At 45.6% G+C, this 26,460-nt stretch overlaps 1 protein-coding gene across 4 annotated transcripts in view; it reads right to left on the minus strand.

Moving 5' to 3' along the window:
* Window positions 1–26,460, minus strand: part of FAM110C (family with sequence similarity 110 member C) — a 50,357-nt gene that overhangs the window by 10,997 nt on the left and 12,900 nt on the right. The window contains exons 2-3 of one of the 4 annotated variants that reach the window (XM_033937430.1): window positions 6,236–6,318; window positions 370–410 (exon numbers count right to left, since the gene is read on the minus strand). The exons of 1 other annotated variant lie outside the window; for it this stretch is intronic. In XM_033937430.1, coding sequence (XP_033793321.1) covers window positions 370–410; window positions 6,236–6,318 — 124 coding nt within the window. Of the gene's footprint in view, window positions 1–369; window positions 411–6,235; window positions 6,319–7,718; window positions 7,764–26,460 lie in introns of those variants that run through there. 2 more of the 4 variants (XM_033937428.1, XM_033937431.1) reach the window with 2 other exon arrangements.

The following is a 26,460-nucleotide window of genomic DNA, read 5'->3' on the forward strand; positions in this document are numbered from 1 at the left end:
TATTCTTATGTTCTTACAATCGTAAGACTTTCGTAATTAGTAAAGGGAGACCATTCTTAACCTCTACAATGTTATATGAAAATGCTGATTCCAATAACTCTACTTTTAATTCCCTTAAATGAAGAGAAAATCAAATATCAAAGTAGACTGTAACTTGGATGCTCTTCTATCCGAGGTAATTTAAATCAATTCTGTAACAATGTAAGGTCCTAGACCATGCAATATCTAAAACATCAAGCATTGTACATTATAAGAGCTTTTACTAGAAACTAGTGAATTGCCTCCAACAGCAGAGTCACATGTTCAAAAGAAAGTAATCTATAAGTTTAATCTCAAAGTAATCTACATAAATGATTCTAAGACCCCTACCTCTTTTGCTCAAAGTGGGCCAAATATCCTGATAGGCAAGCCTGAAATAAATAAGAAATTTCAGATTCAAAAAGCTAAGTCTCAAAGTCTAAAACAGCTAGTTTCAGCCACGTAAACCACGTAGCACAGTTGCTTACCATAACAGGTGTTGTCCAGGGACAGCAGGCAGATATTCTCACATGTGGGTGACGTCACCGACGGAGCCCCTGTACGGACACTTTAAAAGTGCATTGCCACTATAAGAACTTTTAGAAAGTTCGCAATAGCCCACACCACGCATGCGTGAGTGCCTTTCCGCCTGACATAGGCGAGTGGTCCCTCAGTTTAGTAAGCCAGCTAAGAAGCAAACCCCGGGGAGGTGGGTGGGTTGTGAGAATATCTGCTTGCTGTACCTGGATAACACCTGTTATGGTAAATAACTGTGCTTTGTCCCAGGACAAGCAGGCAGCATATTCTCACATATGAGTGACCACCAAGCTAACCAGAATGGGATGGTGGGAGAATTGGCCTTTTAGGAAAATAAATTTTGAAATACAGACTGTCCGAAGTGCCCATCCCATCTGGAAAAAGATTCCATACATTAATGCGAGGTGAATGTATGAACCGAGGACCAGGTGGCAGCTATACATATTTCCTCAATAGGGGTAGATCTAAGGAAAGCTACGGAAGCTGCTGTAGCTCGGACCTTGTGGGCTGTGACACGACTCTCCAGTTACAGTCCACCCTGAGCATAACTGAACGATATATATGAAGTCAACCAGTTGGAAATCGTTCTCTTGGAAATAGGATGCCCGAATTTGTTAGGATCATAGGAGATGAAAAGTTGAGGAGATGTCTTATGTGGCTTTGTTCTGTTGAGATAGTAGGCCAAAGCACGCTTGCAATCCAAACTTCAGATGTGTGCGAAGCACCACTTTATCGTGGTGGAACACTGTGAAAGGTGAATCTGCTACCAGTGCTTAAAGTTCACAGACTCTTCTGGCAGAAGTAAGTGATATAAGAAAGACAACTTTCCAGGTAAGATATTTAAGATGAGCCGTAGACATTGGTTCAAATGGAGGCTTCATTAATCTGGAAAGAACTACATTAAGGTCCCAGACTACAGGAGGGGGTTTGAGAGGTGGTTTCGCATTGATAAATTCTTTCATTAATCTGGATGTAGATGAGCAGTGAGAGGTTTACCCTCCACGGGATGGTGAAAAGCTGTAATAGCGCTGAGATGGACTCTAATAGGATGTAGACGAGCCCAGAATCAGACAAATGGAGAAGGTAATTCAGCACCAATGAGACTGAAATGGATTGTGGATCGTAGTGAGAGAGAAGACATCAGGAAGAGACGAGTCCTCTTCTGATGATAACATTGTTGAGTGGCTGGTTTCCTGGAGGCTTTAAGAATAAGTCTAACTGGCTAAGAGAGGCGAAGTTCAGATGTTTTCAGTCCGAGAGATACCAAGCTGTCAGGTGTAGAGTCTAAAGGTTGGGATGTAACAGTACACTTTGATTCTGCGTAAGAAGATATGGAAATATCGGCAGAGGTACTGGCTCCCTGGCATTGAGTTGAAGTAGAAGGGAAAACCAAGGCTGCCTGGGCCACCAAGGACAACGAGACTCATGGTGGCAGCCTCCTGTTTGACTTTGAAAAGAGTCTTTAGAATGAGGAGTAGAAGGAAACACGTAGAGAAACTTGCTTGTCCAATCCAGCAGAAATGCATCTGCCTCCAGACAGTGAGGTGAGTATAGTCTGGAGCAGAACTGGGACATCTTGTTGTTGTGGGGAGATGCAAACAAATTCACTTGAGGAGTGCCCCACTGAGCAAAGATGGGATGGAGAGCTAGAGTTGAGCGTCCATTCATGAGGTTGAAGAATTCTGCTGAGCTTGTCTGCTAAGCAATTCTGTTCCCCCTGAGTGTAAACTGCCCTGAGGTAGATATGCCAAGCAGAGGCCCATGGGCAAATCTTTTGAGCTTCCTGGCAAAGGAGAAGAGATCCCGTCACTCCCTGCTTGTTGATATAATACATCACTACTTGATTGTCCGTGCGCAGCAAGAGGACTTGATTGTGGATGAGATGTTGGAAAGCTTTGAGAGCATAATAAATCGCCCTGAGTTCTAGAAGATTGATTGAAACTTCTGTTCCTTGGGGGGGGGGGGGATAGGGAGGGAGAGACCAAGGACCCTGAGTCTGAAGGTCATCCAGATGTGCTCCCCAGGCATAAGTGGACGCATTCGTTGTCAAAACTTTGTGATGGGTGCGTGTGAAAAAGCAGACCTCTGGAGAGATTTGATGAAATCATCCACTACTGCAGCGACTGTCGAAGAGATGTCACAGAAATGTGCTGTGAAAGAGGATCTGTCACTTGGGACCACTGAGAGGCCAGAGCCCATCGAGGTGTTCTGAGATGAAGTCTCGCCAGAGGGGTGACATGGGCCATGGAGGCCATATGCCCGAGAAGAACCATCCATTCGTCTGGCTGATATGGAATGAAGCTGGTCTACCTGATGACAAAGTTGAATGAGAGCATCCTGACGATTTTGGAGAAGGAATGCTCTTATTTGAGTGGTGTCGAAAAAAGCCCCTATAAGTTGGAGATGCTGAGACGGAAGAAGCTGAGACTTGTGGAAGTTGATCTCAAATCCCAAGCTCTTGAGAAACAAGATGGTGTGATTGGTTGCTACAACATCTTGGCACGAAGGGTCTTTGATGACCCAATTGTCCAGATAGGGAAATACCTGAAGACCCCAAAATCTCAAGGCACAACCAGACACTTTGTGAAGACTTTGGGAGAAGATGCCAGGCCAAATGGCAGGACTTGCATTGATAGTGGTGATGAGCCACTTGAAATCTGAGCTATTGCCTGGAAGCCAGATGAATTGGGATATGAGTGTAGGCTTCCTTGAGATCCAGAGAGCATAGCTAATCATTGTGAGCCAAGAGGGGATACAGAGTGGCTAGAAAGAGGATTCAAAATTTTTCTTTGACTAGAAACTTGTTGAGGGCTCTGAGATCTAGGATTGGTCACAGACCTCCCATCTTCTTTGGTACTAGAAAATAGCGGGATTAAAACCCTAGATTAAGAATCGACGGGAACTTCTTTGATGGCATTGAGGAGAAGGGACTGAACCTCCTGCAGGAGAAGAGAGGACTGTCAAGGATTGAAAGCAGACTCTCTTGGAGGATGAGTTAGGGGAAGGGCAGTGAAATGTAGAGAGTAGCCCCCCTAAATGATCTTCAAGACCCAAAGGTCTGAGGTGACAAGTTCCCAACAACTGATGTAAAGTTGGAGTCACCCTCCGATTGGCTGGAGAAGAGGGTGATTCAAGTGAACTGAGACTATGCTCTCCAGAAATCAGTCAAAAAGACTGGGTAGCCTTGATGAGAGCTGTGGGATGAGCTTTAGCAGGACGCTGCTGTTTTTGCTTCTTGGGAGGAGGTCATGTTTGGGCCGATGTTTAGCTGAAAAGTGCCTCTGATATGAGGAAGCAGGCTTGAAAGGTCTCCATTGCGGAGACTTCTTGTTTCACCAAGGTATCTCACCTGGTCTTATGAGCGGACAGCTTTTGAGTTGCACTGTCTGCCGAGTCTGCAAAGAGCACGTTCCCCAAACAAGGTATGTTGGTCAACCTGTCTTGATGACTGAAGTCCATGTCAGAGACCCGCAGCCATGCTAGTCTCCTCATGCCAACTGACATGGAGGCGGCTCTGGATGTCAATTCAAAAATATCATAGGCTGAGCGGACCACATATTTTTGAAGTTGGAGGACTGTGCTGGTAAGGTGCTTGAAACCTTTCCACTTCTGGGCCGGGATATACTTGTATCCAGAGAACTGCTTAACTAGATGTTTTAAGTAGCAGGAAAAATAGAAATTATAGTTGACAGCTCTATTTGCCAACATTGAATTCTGGTAGAGACGTCTACCGAACTTGTCCATGGTGCGGCCCTCCCTACCAGGAGGGACCGACGCATAAACATTAGAAGAGGTAGACTTCTTCAGAGTAGGCTCCACGAGAAGGGATTGATGAGGAAGTTGAGGCTTATCAAACCCTGGTAGAGCAATAATCTTACAGAGACCAATTTTTGAGGTGCCACCGGCACGGAAAATGGAGATTCCAGATTTTTAAAGAAAGTCTCCCTGATAATCCCATGTAGGTGGAGCTTAAGCATCTCTTTTGGAGGCTGATCGTAGTCTAGGGTGTCCAAATATTCTTTACTATACTTCGAGTCAGCCTCCAACTGCACCAAGAGATCCTTTCCCATTTGTCAAATAAACTTTGAAAAAGAGAGTTTTCCGGTGGGAGAAGCTGCTCGAGTTTGAGAACCTTTGGAAGAATCCGATGCATGAGAGTCATCATCATTGGCGTCAGACGAACAGGGATCGGGTTCAGAGTCCTCCTGCAAGTCAGAGTCTTTTAACATCGAAGGGGAATGGTGCTTGGATTGGTGCCGCTCTAGTGTCGGGGTCTAAGTTTTATTTCCTATTACAAGAGACCTTCCCCGAGTTGACGGGACTTTTGTCCAAATACCTGGAAGAGGATGTGTGACGTTGGGCAGATTGAGACCGATGTCAAAAAGATTGATGCCTCGGTGTCGAAGGTGGAAAGCTCGATGCCTGTAAGGCTTCCTTACAATGCGGTGCTGACGGTGTCCATGGTCCTGGGTGCATGCTCAGACTGGACCAGCATCAGAGGAGTCAGTGTCGGGACTAACATTTGAAAATGTCCCCCGAGCTCCTCGCGAAGCAAAACATCAATTTTTTGCTTCAAAGTAAGCACCGGTAAAGGAGGGCTTTGTTGCTGATACTGTAGATGCTACAATACGGTCCAGCGAGGAAGACGCCGATGTTGAGGCACTCCTCGATAAATGAGCTAGTCGCTTGTGTGACTTGTGCGAGGTTGGCATGACTAGGCTCGATGCCTTTGTGACCTGCTTCCTTGATGGGGAAGGAGAAGGCTTCTTAGCCTGCTTACCCAAAAGGATGGTGTACTGTGACACTGGGGTCAATGTCGGTGCCTCTATCGGTGTCAAAGTCTTCGGTTGTGGCACCTTCGATGTCGTTGGTGTCGATGCAGGCTCCCCTTCCATGACGACACCGAAAAGCTTCTGCTACTGCAAAAGACGATTTTTAATAGTCCTCTTTTGCAAAGAAGAGCAGCACTTGCATGTTTGGACATGGTGCTTGGGCCTTAAACACTGGAGGCACCAGCTGTGAGTGTCCATGAGAGATATAGTGTGAGCACAGCAACCACACTTTTTGAAACCTGCCAGCGGGTGTGACATGGATGGGAACACCGCCTCAGTCAAACTGAACTCGATGGCCGAGGTGGAGAAGGCCCCGCCGGGCCAAAACCCGCAGACAGTAAAAAAAAAAGTTTGTTTGTTTTTTTAGTTTTATTTAGAAACGAAAGAAATAAAGAAATAAACAAAAATATGACTAGAAAAATCAAAAACCGTGAGACCGGGAAGGCAAAAAAGGATCAACAGCCGTTGAAACTCAACTTCTTAGCTCCGCGAAAACTAAGAAACTGAGAGACTGCATACCTACTTCTGGCGGGAAGGCACTCACGCATGCTTGGAACAGGCTATCATGAACTTTCTGAAAGTCTTAAAGTGGCGATGCACTTTTAAAGTGTCTGTACCAGGGCTCCGTTGGTGACATCACCCACATGTGAGAATATGCTGCCTGCTTGTCCTGGGATAACAAGGTTATACTGATAGTTTAAAATAAGGTCAGAGATAAGATGAGTCTTAGTTTTAAGAGAATGCAAGTTCAAACATTCAAACCAGAGAGAAAAATTAGTAGTTGATTGACTATAAGCGGTCTGTGAAAATTCAAATGGAGAAGTATTAATAAATGCTAACTGCCTTACCCCTGACTGATAAAAGTTATTTCATTGCGACTGAAGAGGTCGATGTCCCCATAAAGAACAGATGGGTTGATGGGGTGCCATAGCTAAAGAGCAAAATAAAGACATGGTTTCTCAAATCAAAAATAGATTTATAAAACCGAGACAGAAATAAAAACTCTCTCCCATTTAATAGCCATACAAATCATAAAATTAGACAAATGAGTAGAAACATTGAGAATTTTAAGTGCATAAGATATGGCAAAATACAAGTTTCAAATGTTACAATAGTTTAGCAGATAGGCTGTTTTAATTTAGGCTAAATGAAGTTGTTCTGAAAAATAAAGTAGTGATATAATTACTTTTTCATTAACTTTCAATGATAGAACCTAGCTGAATACGACTGACAAGAAAATCCCTCAGTAATTATGTTTCTTCATAAGAGCCCAAAGTTGCAGTCAATATTTACAAATACCAGCACTTACATGAATCAGTGTCAAGGGACTGCCAACTGCATGTATATGCACCCTATGTCAGAAAACTAAATGAGGTATAAGAGCAACCAATTAAAAGGGTAAGTTCCTAAAGTCCCAAACTTTAAGTTCATTTAAGTACCAGAGGGTTATACAGTACACAATTGTCCCCTACATCATTCCTCTAAAGTCCTGTTTTCACATGACTGGTTGCCCATGCAAAAATCAAGAAAACACCTATTTTTTTTTGCACCACATACAGCACAGTTCTTTTAGATCTGTGTCTCCTGTAGTATATAAGGACATAAAAGTTGCTGTACTGAGTCTGCCTAAGGGTCCATCAGGCCTAGTATCCTGTTTCCAGATTACATGCATCTGACAAAGTCCCAAAATGTAGTCCATGTTACTTAACCTAGCTTTCCCCAGGACTACAAACAGTTTATGAACTTTTGTTTTAGGAATTTGTACAAACCTGTTTGAAATCCTGCTACATTAATCACTTTTACTACCAGCTCTGGTACTGAGTTCCAGAGCTTAACAACATCTTGAATGAAAAAATATTTGTTTTAAATACGATATCATATAAAATCACAGAGTGCCTCATAGTCTTTGTAGTTTTTTGATAGTGTAAACAAATTTATTTTTGTTTACCCATTCCACGCCATTCAGGGTTTTTATAAATCTCTAATCATAGTTACACATGTAAATAGCATCATTATAAAATTGGAATTTACATCTGTAAACAGGGTTTCTTAAAATAATCTCCTTAATGTGATATTTTCTAGAGCTCACTTATATGTGTAGAAATTTACACACAAAACACAATAGTGTATTAACACATCCTTCAATATTTATTTTAAATTTTCAGCTTTTAACGAAAGATTAGGTTCTTACCTCTGCTAATCTTCTTTCTTGTAAATTATCACTTTATTCTGGGGCCAGTGGGTTGTTTATCTCCTCCCGCCAGGGATCAGTAGGAAGCTTCAAACATATGAAGCTTTTACCCCTCCCTCTCACACTCTACTACTGAGCATGCTCCTTCTGTATCTTCAGTCAGTCTTTAAAGCAGCCAGGAACATCTGTAGAGGAGAACAAACAAGAGAGAGGAAGGGGAACTTCCCAATAAGCAAATCAATTTTGCTCATATAACAAATGCAATAACAATGTGAAAACGAAACAACATGTTATGAAACACTGAAAACCTGAACAACAAAACAGTGCTAAGGGGCGACACAGCCTGCACTATCAGAAGGGGTTGCCTGAACTAGGGAACCCCCCCAAATTAGTGCTAAACCCAGTCAGATGGCGCTCTTATAAAGGCTGGTCAGGAAACAGAACTTTAGCTTACCAGTACTCATAAGGCCTTGTACCTTCTTCATGGAAATCCGCTCTTGTTTACCAGAAACTCAACCAATTAAACATCCTACAAAACCAAATTACTAATTATCGCCAATCGCTAACTTACCTCTCCTGGCAACCCCCCCCCCCCCCCGAGAAACTGGTTTTTAACCAACTATCCCATTTTGCAGAAAAAACTAACGCTCTTCATCCTTACCAAACAGGGTTTAAAAAAAAAACTATTCTACTGAACTATCTCTCATCGGCTTGTTTACCTCAATTCTCTATTTCAAAGATCACTGTAAATCCTCAATTCTGATCTCCCTAGATCTTACATCCGCTTTTGATACCATTGATCATCCTCTTCTCCTCAATAGACTAGAAACCCTTGACATATCAGGCACTGCCCTACAATGGTTCCACTCTTATCTGAATAATCGATACTACAGAGTTAGTTTCAACAACTATATCTCCTCTACAATCATCCAAACCTATGGGGTTCCCCAAGGCTCGATTCTCTCCCCCTTACTCTAATATTTTCTTGACCCCTCTACTTACTCTAGCTCAATCTATAGGCTTTGTTTTCACTTATGTCGATGACATACAACTACTTCATCCACTAAACTTCAAACTTGACCCAATTAGTTCTTGGCTCCAACAAAATAAACTTGCACAACACATCATTAAAACTACAAGCGGTCTTTTTCTGACCTCCACAGATGAACATCTCTGCAGCCCCCATTAGCATTGATTCCTCTCCCATCCAAATGGACAATAAAGTAAAACTTCTTGGCATTATCCTAGATAAAGATCTTACATTCCATCAACAATCAGTGCTGTAACACAAAAATGCTTTCACAAGTTACGACTCATTCATTCTATTTCCTCCCTTCTCGACCCCCCTTCAATCAATATACTGATTCATTCCCTCGTCATTTCGACCCTAGACTACTGTAATGCTCTCTACCAAGGAATAACCCAGAAGGAAATCCATTGCCTCCAATTAATCCAAAACACTGCTGTTAAATTTTTCTACCATGCAAAAAAATACGATCATGTTACTCCTCTTCTTTGCAAAACTCATTGGTTGCCCATCCCACACCGCTTCTCCTATAATATACTACTTCTTGCTTTCAAAACAAAACACTACCATCAACCAGCTTTCATTGATAAACTTTTAATCCCATATGCATCTTGAAAGACCCTTCGATCTAGCAATCAAAACCTGTTCACCATCACTTCTATACGAGAACTCTTATGACACCACTCGCAAATCCATCTTCTTTGTCACAGCTCCCACACTGTGGAATGCCCTTCCCACTGATCTTCATTTAGAAAATCCAAATTTAAAACATTCCTCTTTAAAGATGCCTTCACTCTGTAAATTCCATTATCTATGAAAATTGATCTTCCTTTGCAGAAATCCTAAGATAAACAAAACGCTTCTTATGAAGCAACCTCCCCAACCTAACTGTACTTCCCTTTCCCATTTTAATCTTTTTATTCTTATTTCGATGTATTTAACCTCTCCTTCCCATTGTTTCCTAATGTATCATGTACGTCTATGTGCAAATGTTCCCCAATTTCTTAGTTTAGATAAGTTTTTATTTTTTAAATATTTTTTTGATATATACATGTCATTTTATTTTAAACCATTTAGATGCCTGTTTGATAAATGGTATATCAAATAAAAAGAAACTTGAAACTGACCAAGGCATAGGGTGGGTTCACGGAATAAAGTGAGGATTTACAAGAAAGAAGATTAGCAGATGTAAAAACCTAATTTTTCATTCTTGTATAATGCTACTTTATTTTGGGATGTAACAAAGCAGTCCCAAAAATTCAGGGTGGGACTGATGAGCCTGCTGCAAATACAGAGGAACCAAAACTGGCATATTGCTTGGCCACATTGATCCTGTAAAACTTGGTGAAAGTGTGCAAGGAGGACCATGTAGCAGCTCTGCAAATCTCATCTAGAGCCACATCTGATGACTCTGCCAGAGAGGAGGAAACTCCTCTGGTCGAATGAGCCCCCTCACCCCTTAGGGGTGGCTTCTTCCCTGCTGATACATAAGCCGCAGAAATGGCCAAGTGAATCCACCTGGAAATGCTAGCCTTAGAGGCAGGCCTACCTTTGCAAGCAGGAACCGCCAGAACAAACAAGTGGTCTGAAAGACGAAACTCATTGGTAACTTCCACGTACCGCAACAAAAGCCTGTGCATGTGTAGGGACCGCAGCACTCGGTCCTGGACCTTCGAGCCAGAGGAAGCAAATGCAAGGAGCTGGACTTCCTGATCCACATGGATATTGGAAACCGCTTTTGGAAGAAAGGAAGAAACAGTACACAGCATCACCGGGGACTCTGTAATATGCAGGAAGAGATCCCTGCAGGAAAGAGCCTGAAGCTTGAAAACCCTCTGGGCTGAAGTGATAAGACACAAGGAAGACCGTCTTGACCGTGAGATCCATCAAAGATGCCTGTTCCAAAGACTTGCATGGCGGACGAGCCAGAGAATGCAGAACTAGATTTAGATTCCACGTCGGACAGGGAAGACACAAAGGAGGCCTCAGCTGAACTGTGCACCACAGAAAATGGACCACATCTGGATTAACAGCTAAGGAGCCCTTCAATGCAAGAGGGCCCATACACGAAAGATCTGCAGTCTGAACATGGAGTAAATCCATTGCAAGGCCCTTTTTCAGGCCATCTTGCAGAAAATTCAGGACCCGAGGAATCAAAGGAAGAGAAGGATCCTCCTGCCGGAGCGTGCACCATGCTTGGTAGCACCGCCAAGCCTTCGCGTAGGCTGCCACCGTGGACTTCCATTTACTGTGAAACAACGTGACAATCACTGCTGAACAACAGCTCAGAAGTATGAAAAATTCCAATCAGGAAAAATCAAAGATGGCTGCCGCAGGTGCCGATTTTGAAGAAAAATCACCCGGGAAAAGTACAGGAACCTTCAGAAAATGGCAATTTTGGGATTTTAGAGGTGGGGAAGGGTAAGGCATGCATGGAAACCACCCAAAAACCCCTTTTGAAGACCCCCCCACCCCAAATAGAAGCTGCAGGCAAAGCTGAACACAGTATACATGGAGATCCTGAGCCTCAGGGAACTGGAAATCTGGATTTCAAGCCTTCTGACTGCCCCATCGGCCAGACCACCACGGCCAGAGACCTCTGCCATCCGTGGACACGCTGCGCAGACGTCTTGCGGAGGAATGAAGTCTAGCTCTGATCCTGGTTGCACCTCCACACAACCGCTCAGCCTGCGCTACACACACTAGTGGACAAACCTGGGGTGAGCTACCTCCGAAGGGAAAAGTCCCAGAGCCCCGATCTGATGTGCAAGCCATCCAGAGGGCCTACTACAGAGCAGGGAACCTCCCCCCCCCCCCAAAGGAGACTTTATCCAACAGTCTGCAATCTCCCACCACAATAATGTCCCTGCAGGGAACCTCCACAGCAAGAGGGTGAAACAGTGACCAAAAAGTACCAAAATTACTGCAAAATCACTAAAAGAAACATGAGCAGAAAACATAAGTTCTGACAGCCTGGCATGTAGGACTTAAGACTGAAGGTACAGAAGGTGCATGCTCAGTAGTAGAGTGTGAGAGGGAGGGGGTAAAAGCTTCATATATTTGAAGTTTCCTAAAGAGCCCTGGCAGGAGGAGATAAACAACCCACTGGTCTCGGAATAAAGTGGGATTATACAAGACCTTTGTTTTATGCCTCAAAGTGGATTACAATTTAGGAGCTCTTAAATTTTGTGTTCCTGAATGAATTTCTTCATTGCACTTCAAGATATAAATCTGCATATCTACTTTTTATAATCAGCTGTGAGAGTGGCAGTTCTTCATATAAAAAAAAATCAAATAAAACCTTGCAGGATGAATAGTACCTTTATTACTCTGAATTGTTATTTTTTTGAAACTAAATCGAGATCTGTGCCTGTGGCAAGGTTGTATCCTCAATGTAATATGTTACCACTACTATTTCCTCTAAGCTTGAGAGTCCACCACATACAGTCCTGCCAGTGGAGGATGCTGTTTCACAATCACATTCTCAATAATGAAGGACAGGCAAGCTCTGTCAGACTTGAGGTAACCTGCCTGCCGCTAGTGCCTGTTAACACAATATTGGCAACAAAGCAGTTGTACTCCTGCTCAGGTTAGAGCAGTGGTCTCAAACTCGCGGCCCGCCAGGCACTATTTTGAGGCCCTCAGCATGTTTATCATAATCACAAAAGTAAAATAAAACAGTTTCTTGATCATGTCTTCTAGCTATAAATTACAATATTATTATTAAGATTTAGCCAAAAGGAAAGATTTATAAACTATAAAGAGTTTTACTGCTTGCAAAATTCTTTATTTAATATTCTTTAATAAGACCCTGCAAAGGGTTTGAGTTTGAGACCACCGGGTTAGAGGTACAGTGGTTAATTATATAGGAAAGTTCTCTACCAGAAACCAATCCCCTAATTCACAATACTGCGGCTAGACTCCAGCAATGCAGGTCCACACGATAATTGAACCCCTTTCTGAAGCAGATTCACTTGTTACCCCTCTCTCACCATTTTCAATTCAAGATTCTTTGTTTAGTTCATAAAGTACTCCATCAAGGAACTCCTTCTTAGTTCTCCAATTTGATTTTACCCTACAGACCAACTAGGATTTACTGCTTAGATGCTAAGGGGCAAATTCTATAAACGGTGTCCATATTGTAGGTGGCGGTAGGCATCCTACCGCTGTCTAGCCAATCGTGACGCATGTTTTTAAAAAAAAAAACCGAGCCTCGCCTACATTGTAGTCATTTTCGTGAGCCTAGGGAGGAGCGTAGGGCCACCTAAGCTCACCTAAGGCTAGGCTAGGCTAGGCGTGGTTTTGTCCGGAAATGGCCTTAGGCAAGCTTAGGTGGCTCTAGGCATCTCCCTAGGACCGCGATAGATGCCTGAAATGTAGGCCAGCAAAATGTTGATCTACATTTCAGATAAACACGGCCACTGATCTGATCGCGGCAAAGGAATCTCCATACCATGATCAGATTAGAGGTCGTGGCAGGGCCCTGTGACCCACCCCACAAAGACTACTTGCAGGAGGGATGCCCAGTTACTCCAGCCAGAACCCCCAAGCCACCCCTCTATATGTACACAGCAGGAAGCGTGTCCAATTACTCCTGCCGCCACCACAAGTCATCCTCCAGCAAGAGGGATGCCCAGTCTCTTCTGCTGGAATCCACCCCCCCACGAGACATGGCAGGAGGAATGCCCAGACCCTCCTGCCAGAACCTCCCTCAGACACTGGCACCCTGACCCCCCCCCCCAAGCGGGTCCTCCCCCAAGTACCTTATTGAGTTGGCTGGCTGGATGCTTACTCCCTCCGGCAGGCAGGCCTGCCTCCACTGAATAGCGGGCCTTCCCCCTCCTATTGCATCATGAGATGCATCGGGGAGGGGCTTAAGGTCCTGATTGGCCCAGGCGCTTAAGGCCCCTCCCATAGGAGGGACCTTAGGCACCTGGGCCAACCAGAATCTTAGGCCTCTCTCCCAGTGCATTCTGGGATGCACTGGGAGTGGCCTAACATTCTGATTGGTCAGATCCCTTAGACCACCCCCATGGGTCTGGGCATCCCTCCTGTTGGGGGATGTCACGGGGGGGAGTGGGGGGGAGGAGGAGGTGGCAGCGGCAGAAGGAATTGGGCACTCAAGTTTATTTGGCTTTGATATATCATGCAAAGCAGCTTACCATTATACAGAAATTTTAAAAAATATAAAAATGGTAGCACACAGACTTACATAAACAATACAGACATAACATGCTACGTAAGGGTAAGTGGGGAGGATACATTGCATGAAACTAAAAGAAAGGGGAAAGGGAAGAACGAAACACAGACATTCGGGGGTAGGGAGGCTTTGGGGGTTCCGTCAGGAGGGACTGAGCATCCCTCCTACCGGTAGCCTCCGGGGGGGATAGGTTTCCTGCCACTAAACTGATCGTAGCAGGAAGATTCCCTCATTGCAATCAGCTTAGCAGCAACCCAACTCTCTAACCGGCGCCTGTGACATTGACGGTGTTAGGCAGGCTTAGGCATTTATCCATGAGGACAGACGCGTTTCTATATAGGACACCTGTGTGCAATTCTCAAGAACTGCTTAGGCAGTTTCTGAGATCGGGCGTCCTATACAGAATCCGGCCCTGCCTGGTCCTTTCCTCCTTTCTAAGGCTTACTATGAGGCTACCAGACATTCAACATTCCAACACTGCAAGGATTCAAGAAAGCTGAAAACTTACTTTTTAAAATCAAGCCTTAAATTTACCTAATTAGTATATGACTGACCGGTGCCCCTGTGGAGACAGGCACATGCCATCCTGGTCTGTATGTATGCTGACTTTATGCTGTCCTCTAGTGTTTACAGAGTTCTTTAATACCTATTATCTGCTTTGACCAAGGGAATTGCAGTAGAGAACCAAATAAATAAAATATATATAGTGTTCAAAACTATGTGGCTCATTTTCAAAAGAGATAGACATCCAAAAACAGCACTTGGACGTCTTACTAGTCAAAACATGCAAGTGGGCATTCTCAAAACAGACCTTTCTAGTTGTTTTGTCTCCAATGCATAATAATCTTAAGGGGGAGGGGGTGTTAGAGGCATATTTTGGGTGGACTGAGGACTTGGATGCTCATCAGGCATAAACAAACCTGTAACAAAAAGTCCTGGACTATTTTTAGATGTTTGGAGCTAGACCTGTTTTAAAAGCATCTAAATGCTAAAAAGGTGCCCAAACTGACCAGTTGACAACTGGAGGAATTAAAGCATGAACCCTGTTACTCCCCCAGTGGTCACTTACCTCCTACCGCCACCCAAAGATGTTTAAAAAAACCCCAATACATTCTAGCCTGTATTATGAGGGGGCGCTGAAAATTCTCAGCCCAAGCAGAATCAGATGTTAACACAGATATTTGAGTCTATACATTAAAAGTTCCAGGTACATATGTCACTATATTTTGCTTAGATTGTATGGTGAGCCCTACAAAACCTACATTAAGATAACACCTGCAGGCATAAGGGCTAGTGCTGTGGTGTACAGGAGCATTAAGTTTTGGGTGGGTTTTCGAGGGTTCTTCATACAATATAAGCAAGATATAGTGACATCTGTACCTGGGACTTTTAATGTGTACAGTAGTTCTTAGACGAGCCCCTCTGCTATGCTTAACTGTCTGAACAGTTTACTAAGAATGCAGGCTGCCTAGAGCAAAACTTGCTTTGTGCATTTTTCAAGGGAACATATTTATATTGGAGAATGGTCAAAAAACAGATGTACTTAGGACCAAAACATATACATAGAAAAAAAGATAGATGACTTGCTGTTTTGAGAATTGAGAAATAAATCCAGAGGAGAAAATTTCCAAACATCCAAACTCAGACTTAGACATCTATCAAAAATGACCTTCTAGATGCACAAATTTGGGTGTGCGCCTAAATTGTGCACACAATTTAATTGTTTAGCAATAAATAATTGGGAACTATCATTAATCAGCGATAATTGGCACCAATTAGAATTTATACATGCATCTTGCTAGGCACTTTTCTATCAAGCTGTGCATTGACATTTTTATGTTTAGATCAGAAAATAAGGTATGACCATGGGAAGGGCATAGGTGGGTCATGGGTATTGCAAGAATGAGCAGTTATAGAATATACCTGATTCAAGTCTTTTAGGCAAGAGCATTTACACTATGTACAAATTCTCAGGCCTACAGGTTAGGCATGGAGCCTGGGTGCTAAGAGCTATTCTCTAAATCTGTGGTCTCAAATGCGCGGCCCACCAGGTACTATTTTGAGGCCCTCGGTATGTTACCATTGTTCTGGAACATTGCCCGCCCCACTGCTGGAACCTCACGCAAGTGCTTTCCGGCATCTGTACGCGATTGTGAGGTGAAGTGGAGAGTACAATTGCGTACAGACACCGGAAAGCACTTGCATGAGGTTCCAGCAGTGAGGAGGGCAACATTCCAGAATGTAACCATTGGAGGCAGTGCAGCTTGTGGGTGTGAACGTAATCTCGTGAACTCTCACATAATTCGGCACCTCTCCTGACGGTGACTACTTGATGTATGATGGCGGTTGTATCTGGTGCTGGAGGAGATTGAGCTGAAGGCGGTTGCGGACGCGACCACTTAAGGCACAAGTCAGATATTGATTCTCCCCTCTACAAAAAAGCCTGGAAGACTACACCAAAATCTTGTCTTTTGAAATTGATACTTTAGATTAGAATCTAAATCACAATTTTGCATGAGGTAAAACTATTTATCTATCATAATAAAACTCTTAGCGCGCATGCGTGTTTCAAACTCTGTGATCCGTGCTTTCGTGTCACACATGCGCAGTAGAAGGAGCTAGCGGCGGTTTCCCCATCGCTCTTCCTCAGTGACGCTGGCTCATTCTACTGCGCATGTGGAGACACCTTAAGCACGGACACGTGGAGGAGGCGGCGGTGACTCCCCCCCTCCTGCTCTCACTCCGTCTAACTAACAGGACCATGGAGAGCACAAAAATAACAGAAGCAGTCATACCGATGCTCAGCATCCAGACTGTGGTTGGCGGTTGTTCAAGCTGGGGAGGAGGCAAAAGGAGTGATTTAAGGGTAGGTGGGAGAAGGGGGCCGGAGCTGAAGCGTCTCAGCACACAAGAATGAAAGACAGACACACAGACAGACAGCGGGAGGGAGAGAGACAGACAGTAAGAAAAAAAAAAGACAGACTGACTGCAGGAGGGAGGGAGAAAGAGACAGAAAGACAGACAGACAGCGGGAGGGAGAGACAGAAAGAAAGACAGGGGCAGGGAGAGAGACAGAAAGAAAAAAGACAGACATATATTCTAGCACCCGTTAATGTAACGGGCTTAAACACTATAGTGTATAAATCTTTCCTTAATTGCTTCTGATAATTTTCGCTATACATAGCTGAAAGCAGGGCAACATGCAGAAAGTGAAGAACTATCTAAATTTCACTTTCTGCATGTTGCACTGCTTTCAGCTGAAATTATCAGAATTAAGGAAAGATTTATGCAAATGTTAGCGGGCATGCGCTTTTAAAAAAGCGTGATCCCTGCAGCTTTGGTGTGTGATTCGTGGCCGTGTTCCATTTTAGAACCCGGCCAGGGATCACTCTGGCCACTCCTCCCGCCCTCACTCACCAACCTGAAGCAAGCCTCCTCCCGCCTTCGCTCACCAACCCGAAGCAAGCCTCAGTCCTCCCGCCCTCGCTCACCAACCCAAAGCAAGCCTCCTACCGCCCTCGCTCACCGTGCTGCCACTGATCCTCCTCTTCGGGGCAGCCTGCGATCGTGGCCGGCTTTGGCGGGCCTCGCGGGCCGCTTTCCGGCCTCGGTGGCACGTTCCCTCTGACGCACGGGATCGCGTCGGGAGGGAGCGTGCTTCCGGGTTGGGGAGCGGCCTGCGAGGTTCGCTGGGGCCGGCCACCACGATCGCGGCCTGCTTTGAAGAGGAGCAGGCCAGAAGACGCCGGGATGGAGGGAGGGTAAGCAGGGGGATCAATACAGGGGCCAGAGGGAGAGGGAAAGGGGGCTGCTTTGGGGGAAGGGGTGTGCTGAGGGGAGACAGAAGGGGCCATGGAGAGATAGGGAGAGGGAAAGGGGGCTGCTTTGGGTGGGAGGTGTGCTGGGGACAGACAGTTTTGCTCTGGGGGGAAGACAGAAGGGGCCATGGAGACAGGGAGAGGGAAAGGGGGCTGCTTTGGAGGAGGGGTGTGCTGGAGGGAGACAGAAGGGGCCATGGAGAGATAGGGAAAGGGGGCTGCTTTTGGCGGGAGGTGTGCTGTGGACAGACAGTTTTGCTCTGGGGGGAAGACAGAAGGGGCCATGGAGAGACAGGGAGAGGGAAAAGGGGCTGCTTTGGGGAGGGGGGTGCTGGGGGGAGACAGAAGGGGTCATGGAGAGATAGGGAGAGGGAAAGGGGGCTGCTTTGGGTGGGAGGTGTGTTGGGAACAGACAGCTTTGCTCTGGGGGGAAGACAGAAGGGACCATGGAGAGACAGGGAGAGGGAAAGGGGGCTGCTTTGGGGGAGGGGTGTGCTGGGGGAGACAGAAGGGGTCATGGAGAGATAGGGAGAGGGAAAGGGGGCTGCTTTGGGTGGGAGGTGTGTTGGGAACAGACAGCTTTGCTCTGGGGGGAAGACAGAAGGGGCCATGGAGAGACAGGGAGAGGGAAAGGGGGCTGCTTTGGGGGGAGGGGTGTGCTTAGGGCAAACAGCTTTGCTCTGGGGGGAAGACAGAAGAGGGCCATGGAGAGACAGTTAGGGAGAGGGAAAGGGGGCTGCTTTGGGAGGAGGGTATGCTGGGGGCAGACAGCTTTGCTCGGGCTGGGGGGGGGGGGGGAAACAGAAGGACACAGACAGCGGCCAAGGAGAGAGAGATAAAGAAACACAGACAGACAGACACATCTATTCTAGCACCCGTTAATGTAACGGGCTTAAAGGCTAGTTTCTTTAATAAGACATTAACTATTTTTTCTGCGGCCCTCCAAGTATCTACAAATCCAAAATGTGGCCCTGCAAAGGGTTTGAGTTTGAGACTGCTGCTCTAAATGGTGCCCAACTCAAAATGCTGTTTAGAGAATAGCCCTTAGCACTCAATTTTTTAGTCACCTGCATTTATGGTGACTCTTGCCAGCACAAGAGCACAGTTACTTACCGTAACAGTTGTTGTCCAGGGACAGCAGGCAGATATTCTCAACATGTGGGTGACGTCACCAACGGAGCCCCGCAGCGGACAGCTTCGCAAGCAGACTTGCTTGAAGATCTTTTAGAGCTTACGAGGGTGCACCGTGTATGCGCGAGTGCCTTCCCGCCCGAGTTAGAGCGCGCGTCTCCTGTGAGGTACCTCAGTTCAGATAGCTAGCTAAGAAGCCAACCAGGGGAGGTGGGAGGGTTGTGAGAATATCTGCCTGCTGTCCCTGGACAACAACTGTTATGGTAAGTAACTGTGCTTTATCCCAGGACAAGCAGGCAGGATATTCTCAACATGTGGGTGACCTCCAAGCTATGCATAATGGAATGGAGGGAGTGTTGGCAATTTAGGAAAACAAATTTTGTAAAACTGACAGGCCAAAATGGCCGTCCCTCCTGGACAAAGTATCCAGACAATAATGAGAGGTGAACGTATGAACCGAGGACCAAGTGGCAGCCTTTCAGATTTCCTCAATAGGAGTTGATCTGAGGAAAGCTACAGACGACGCCATTGCTCGAACTCTGTGGCCCGTGATTCGACCCTGTAGCAAAAAGAGATGCAAGCAGCCATCCAGTTGGATATGGTTCGCTTCGAGACAGGATGCCTCAACTTATTTGGATCGAAGGGGATGAAAAGTTGTGGGGCTGTTCTGCGAGGATGAGTGCGGTGCAAGTAGGAAGCCAATGCACGTTTACAGTCCAGAGTATGAAGCACTATTTATCCAGGGTGAGAATGAGGCTTTGGAAAAAATACTGGAAGAACAATAGATTGATTAATATGAAATTCTGAAACAACTTTAGGTAAGAATTTTGGATGAGTACAGAGGACCACCTTGTCAAGGTGGGAAACTGTGAAGGATGGACCCGCAACTAAAACATGTAACTCACCGACTCTTCGAGCAGATGTGAGGACAATGAGAAACACCACTTTCCATATGAGATACTTCAGATGAGCCTTATCAAATTGGTTCAAATGGAGGCTTCATCAATTGAGCTAGGACATTGAGATCCCAGACCACTGGAGGCGGTTTGAATGGTGGGTTGACATGCTCTGAGAAAGATGTTGTGAAGAACTGCCTAATCCCACAGCTTCAGAGCTTCTTGATAAAGGGAGAGGGATCCTATGCCTCACTGTTTGTTGACATAGTACATGGCGACTTGGTTGTCCGTCTGGACAAGGACGATTTGGTCGTGAAGAAGATGCGGAAAAGCTTTAAGAGCATTGAAAATCGCTCCAAGTTCCAACAGATTGATGTGGCAGAGACAGTCTGTGCAGGACCAATGGCCTTGAGTCCAGAGACCATCGAGGTGGGCTCCCCAAGCGTAGGTTGAAGAGTCTGTTGTGAGAACCTTCTGATGAGTGAGAGTGTGGAAAAGCAAACCTCTGGACAGACTGGAAGAGAGTATTCACCAGTGGAGATATTGTCTCAACAAAGGAGTTACTGTAATGTGTTGAAAGAGTGGGTCAGAAACTTGCTGCCACTGAGATGCCAGGGTCCACGGAGGTATTCGAAGATGAAGTCTGGCAAAAGGAGTCACGTGAACTGTAGAGGCCATGTGACTGAGTAGAATCATCATTTGTCTCGCTGAAATTGATGCGAGGGAAGACACTTGATGGCAAAGGCGAATGAGAGCATCTTGGCATGGTTGAGGCAGGAACTCTCTGAGCCGGATAGTGTCCAGAATGGCCCCGATAAACTGAAGCGTTTGAGAGGGGTGCAACTGGGATTTTGGAAAATTGACTTTGAACCCCAGACATTGGAGGAATGTAATAGTCTGTCGGGTCGCTGTTATAACCCCTTATTGAGAGGGGGTTTTGATGAGCCAGTCGTCCAGGTATGGAAAAACTTGAAGACCCTGGGTACGCAGGGCTGCAGCTACCACAACCAGACACTTTGTCAAGACTCTGGGGGATGAGGCGAGTCCGAAAGGAAGAACTCGGTACTGAAGATGAAGATTCCCCACCCAAAATCTTAAGAATCTGTGAGAGGCTGGATGAATTGGGATATGAGTATACAGTGGTACTTCGGTTTACGAGTGCACCGGTTTGCAAGTGTTTTGCAAGACGAGCAAAACATTTGCAAAATCAGCGCCTCGGAAACCGAGCGTGGCTCGATTTACGAGTGCCCCCCCCCCCCGTGATCCAGCACCCTCCCCCTGTGATCCGGCCCCCCCCCCGATGCGATCCGACCCCCCCCCCCCTGCTGCTTCTTACCATCATCTGGGCACGAGCACCGGCATGTCCTGTGCTTGGTGCCGTTGCCCGAAGATTGGACTCCTCTTCTGCTGGGCCTTGAGCATATCCCACAGGCAATTTTTGCTGTGTTAAATGCTGGTGCCCCTCACACAACTTAGTAAAAGAGCCCTAAAAAGCATAATGTGTCTGTGTATTAATCCAAAAACGCATTCCCTCCCCACCTCCATTCTCTCTCCCATGTTCATACCTTGTGTCCAAAAACGCACTCCCTCCCCCTTTTGTGTTCTGTGTTCGCCTCCCAGCCCTCATCTGCCAGCAAATTACTATCCAAATGTAGCTCGAGCCGCAAGGCTCGTCTTCTATTTCCTGCCTGTACTGCCGCAGCACATAGCCGACCGGCAGTCTTCCCCGATGTCAGCGCTAATGTCGGAGGGAGGGCTTAAGCAAAGCCCTCCCTCCGACGTCAGCGCTGACATCGGGGAAGACTTCCAGTCAGCTATGTATGCTGTGGCAGGGCAGGTAAGAAAAGAAGATGAGCCTCGCGGCTCGAGATGCATCGAACCCCGCAGGATCCCCGCGACCATAGGAGGCATCCCCACGGAATCCCCATTACCCTGCGGGATTCCCGTTGTCCCCGTTCAGCTCTCTACTCTAAGGTCCAGAATTGGTCGCAAATCCCCCATCTTCTTTGGGACTAGAAAATAATGGGAATAGAACCCCGTGTTCCATTGTTTCAAAGGAACCTCCTTGACAGCTCGAAGGCGAAGAAGAGCCTGAGCTTTCTGAAGAAGGGGAAGTTGTGACGTACTGGAAGGAAATTCTCTTGGAGGGAGATCTGGAGGTACTTGAAGAAAGTGAAGTGAGTATCCCTCTCGAATGATATTGAGAATCCAAAGATCTGAGGTGATCAGTTCCCACTGATGATAAAAGTAGTGAAGCCGACCTCCTATGGGTATGAGAGATGTATGATGAACGGAGGTTGGTATGCTCAGACTGAAAATGTCAAAAAGACTGAGCTGGCTTATCCGCAGCAGGTGTCCGAGGTTTTTGCTATCTCTGCTGCTTTGGTGGCCATCTAGGCGGAGGCCTGGAAAAAGGTGGAGTCATTTTTTGAGGATTACGATGTGGCAGAGGTTTGTAAGGCCGAACAGGTAGAGTCTTAGCCTTTGGCCTGACCAGGGAGGCAAAGGAGTGCTCATGTTCAGAGAGGCACTTGGTAGCAGCCTCAATGGAATCAAAAAGTTCATTACCCTGTCAAGGTAAATTTGCGAGCCGGTCTTGCAAATTGGAGTCCATGTTCACAATGCGGAGGACAAGTGAGGCGATGCATAGCTAAAGCAAAAGCGGTAACCCTGGATGACAACTCAAAGGCATCGTACGTGGCTTGGAGCATGAACAGGCGAATTTATGACAGAGTGTGGAGAATCTTTTCGAACTCTGGAAGACATTGCAGGGAAAAAACTTAGGCATTACTTGGAGGTAATGATTAAAATAAGAGGTAAAGATGTAATTGTAGTTAAGAATTTGATTTGCCATCATGGAATTCTAGTAGAGCCTGCGGCCAAACTTGTTCATGGTGCGGTCTTCCCTGCCTGGAGGTATCGCAGCATAGACCTTAGAGGGTTGAGCTTTCTTTAGCAAAGATTCCACCACTAAGGATTGGTGAGATAACTGTGGTTTCTCAAATCCCTTGCAAGGAACCGTGCGATAACGGGATTCCATCTTAGAGGGTATGGTGGAATAGAGTAAGGGGTTTCCATATTCCTGAGAAATGTTTGTTTTAAAACAGGAGTCATGCGAAGCCTCAAGGTGTCCTTGGGTGGATGAGGTAACTCCATGTCAGCCAAGTACTCAGGAGTGTACTTAGAGTCAGAGTGTAGATCCTGCTGAAAAGCTTTACCCATGTCAAAAACAAACCTTGCAAAAGAGGTGGACTTCGATGTGGAGGGTTCCTCAGGAGGAGACCGAGACTTGGGAACAGCAGAATAAGATGGCAAAGCTTCTCTGGAATATTGAGAAGGCATCTCAGAATCTAGCGCCATGGTCACTGATGAAGCTCCACTGCATGTTAGAGGAGGAGTCAGAGAGTGTTTGTGCTTCAAAAGCCTCGATGGAGAAGTCCCCATAGTCCGAGGGATGGAGTGACTCGAGGTAGGCAGAGAAGGTTCCCTCACAGATGGTCTCGATGGAAGGGTCCTCGACTTGGATGGGCTTCGAGGTGAAACAGCAGGAATAGAAGGCTTGCGAGACCGAGGCTTATGCTTAGGCCTCGAAGAAGCCTCAACGGCCTTCGATAAACGAGGCATTGAAGACTCAGTACTCTGAGGAGGCGAGGCCCTTTGTTTGAGAGAAGACTCCCGACTCCGCTTGGAAGCAAGGTGCCTCGAGGTCGAGGTGTGCTTCTAGTGGTGCTTCGATTGTGCAGGAGACTCTGACCTGGAAGGAGGAGGTGAAGGGTCGAGGACCCTTCCATCGAGACCATCTGTGAGGGAACCTTCTCTGCCTACCTCGAGTCACTCCATCCCTCGGACTATGGGGACTTCTCCTTCGAGGCTTTTGAAGCACAAACACTCTCTGACTCCTCCTCTAACATGCATTTGGAGGATAAGCGACAAGACTTACGAGGCTTGCCTCGAAATGCTTCGACAGAAGGCTCAGGCTGGCTCGAAGGAAGCAGGGTCGAGGCAGGGACAAGTTACATAGTAACATAGTAGATGACAGCAGATAAAGACCCGAATGGTCCATCCAGTCTGCCCAACCTGATTCAATTTAAATTTTTTTTTCTTCTTAGCTATTTCTGGGCAAGAATCCAAAGCTTTACCTGGTACTGTGCTTGGGTTCCAACTGCCGAAATCTCTGTTAAGACTTACTCCAGCCCATCTACACCCTGGAGTAAGTCTTAATAGAGATTTTGGCAGTTGGAACCCAAGCACAGTTGAGCCAAGACCAAGGTAATCTGAGTGGTCAAGATGGCTTTTAACATGTCCTCGAACATAGGCACCGAGACCAAGGGATCCGGTCTAGGAGTGCAGTAGTGCGCTCCAAGGAGGGCAACCTCGAGGATGAGTATTCCCTATGTTTGGAGGCACGCTTAGCTGGAGTTCTCATAGAGGCTGGCAGGACTGTACTCACTGCATGGAATGCCTGAGACTTTGGAGGCTTCTTAGGAAGGGTACCTGAAGGAGAAACAGGAGGCTTATCCATAGACGAAACCTTAGAAGGGACCACAGACGAGGCCTTCGAGAACGAGGGTGTCGAGGTCGAGGTCTTACTCGAGGCCACTACGGGGGTTGAGGTCAAGGTTTTGGAAGTCGAGACCGCCCCCGAGTTTGAGGTAAAGGCCTTGTCTGCAGACTGCTCCATAGTGCCAAGACTGCGGAGAAAAAGAAAATTCTTCTTCTTCTTTTTTTAAAAAAAACTTAGAAGACGCTCCAGCACAGCGACTTCAAGAAAACAAGAAAACAATAAAAAACTGTGGTGCGAGAAGACAACGAAGAACTGCAGAGCTGAAAGAAACGGGACTTCTCGGCTCTGCAGAAAACGTTGAACTGAGGTATCTCACAGGAGACGCGCGCCCTACCTCGGTGGGAAGGCACTTGCGCGATGCAGTACTCATAAGCTCTTAAAAGATCTTCAAGCAAGTCTGCTTGCGAGGCTGTCCGCTGCGGGGCTCCGTTGGTGACATCACCCACATATTGAGAATATCCTGCCTGCTTATCCTGGGATAATATATATAATTCCAGCATTATCATGGGTAAGCATACACTTACATGCATACATAACAGCAAAGAAGATTGGATTAATTACTTTATATACTGCTTATCATAATGTATTTACCGTAAGTGGCTTACATCAAGATTGGATTATGTGCATTGTTTTGTAAGGGCTCATGTAAGGGGTGCTGACATGGGTAAAGGTGCAACTTATATTGTAAAGTACAAGGGACCTTGCTGTACATATGTTCAGGTCTATGGCTGGTATAACTGTAGGCGTGTAAATATTAGGTGAATCGATGCCACATTACACTGGTTATTCTGTAACATAGGCGCCCAAATGCTATATGGTGAGTATTCTATAACAGCACTGTGGGCACATAAAAGAGGGTATCAAATTATAGAACTTCCCCTTATGTGTAGTGATGGTAAGCGTGAATGCTCTTCAAGTCGTCTACTTAGGAGGCAGAAAATGCATCTAAGCCAACAGCAACAGGGACAGTACATTTGTGCTGGCTTTCAGTTGTTTAGTCCACACCCATTCTACTACTACTACTACTTCTTCTTATCACTTATATAGCGCTGTAAATTCAGTAAAGGGTGCTCAAAAATCAGCCTTTAATGATGTTCTCTAATGGATGGGTGTTCCGGGAGCGGGGCTCTTTAACAATTAGCCTCTGGTGCCAGGATCCACTTAGAGTGCAAGGATTTACACCAGGCATGCGATTTGTACATGGCTCAGCACTATTCAATAACACTGCATGCATTTTAAGGCAGCACTCCTGATGTGCCCATAGCCATGCGCCCTTTGCAGTTCTATGCACATACACTTATAATTGGATATATAAGTGTGTTTTCACATGACTGTTTCCACCTTGTTTTAGCAACTTGCATCCATGAGAAAGCTTTCTCACACTAAAAATCTGATGCAGAAGTAGCACATATAGGACCCCCCTTTTATAGTATAAATTACCAAGTGGTAACTGGCATGCTAGTGTAGTAACAGTTACCACATAGTAGTTCATAAAATGAATGCTTACCACACTTTAATAAATATGGCCCTAGGTTTTAAACAGCTACTTACCTTCTTTGGATTATAAAAATATAAATATCTAGAGATATTTATATTAAAAAAAAAATGCAAAGCTTTTGAGAATCTCTTGGTAGTCAAGATATAGTTATATTAAAACAACATAATAGGGCCTTTTCACTAAAACTTAGAGTGCACTAAATGATGTGTATCCAATTTTATACCTATGGCACTTGGGGCCAGATTCTGTAAATGGCACCTAAAGTTAGGCACCCATTACAGAATCATACTTTGCAGTGCCTAACTTAAAACTTAGGTGCCTTTAATATACGCCAAGGTTTTATTAAAGGCCTACATCATAGAGAATTGTGCCTAGTGGCACCTATGTCCTTCTCCACCCCCTAAACATGCCTACTTTAGTGTTAGGTGCCTATCTTTTGTAGAATCGCGCCTATCTCCCAATTATTATTTTCCCAATTATGAGCTGGGCTTTACTAAAACGGCACTAGAAGTTTTTTTGCACAGACCATAGAGGTAAATACTCTGATGCCCATAAGAATTCTATGAATGTGGGAGCTTTTACCTCACTGGCTAGTGCTAAAAGCCTCTAGTGTCATTTAGTAAAAGGAGCCCTAACTTAAGGCACCTCTTATAGAATTTCCCTCTTGGTGCAATTCTGAAAAATTTTTCTTGCCACTTTTAGTCAGAATTTAAAGACTTCTTTAACTCAAACCGTACAATATCTGATT

Source organism: Geotrypetes seraphini, chromosome 3, assembly GCF_902459505.1.
Source record: "Geotrypetes seraphini chromosome 3, aGeoSer1.1, whole genome shotgun sequence".
Classification (NCBI taxonomy): domain Eukaryota; kingdom Metazoa; phylum Chordata; class Amphibia; order Gymnophiona; family Dermophiidae; genus Geotrypetes; species Geotrypetes seraphini.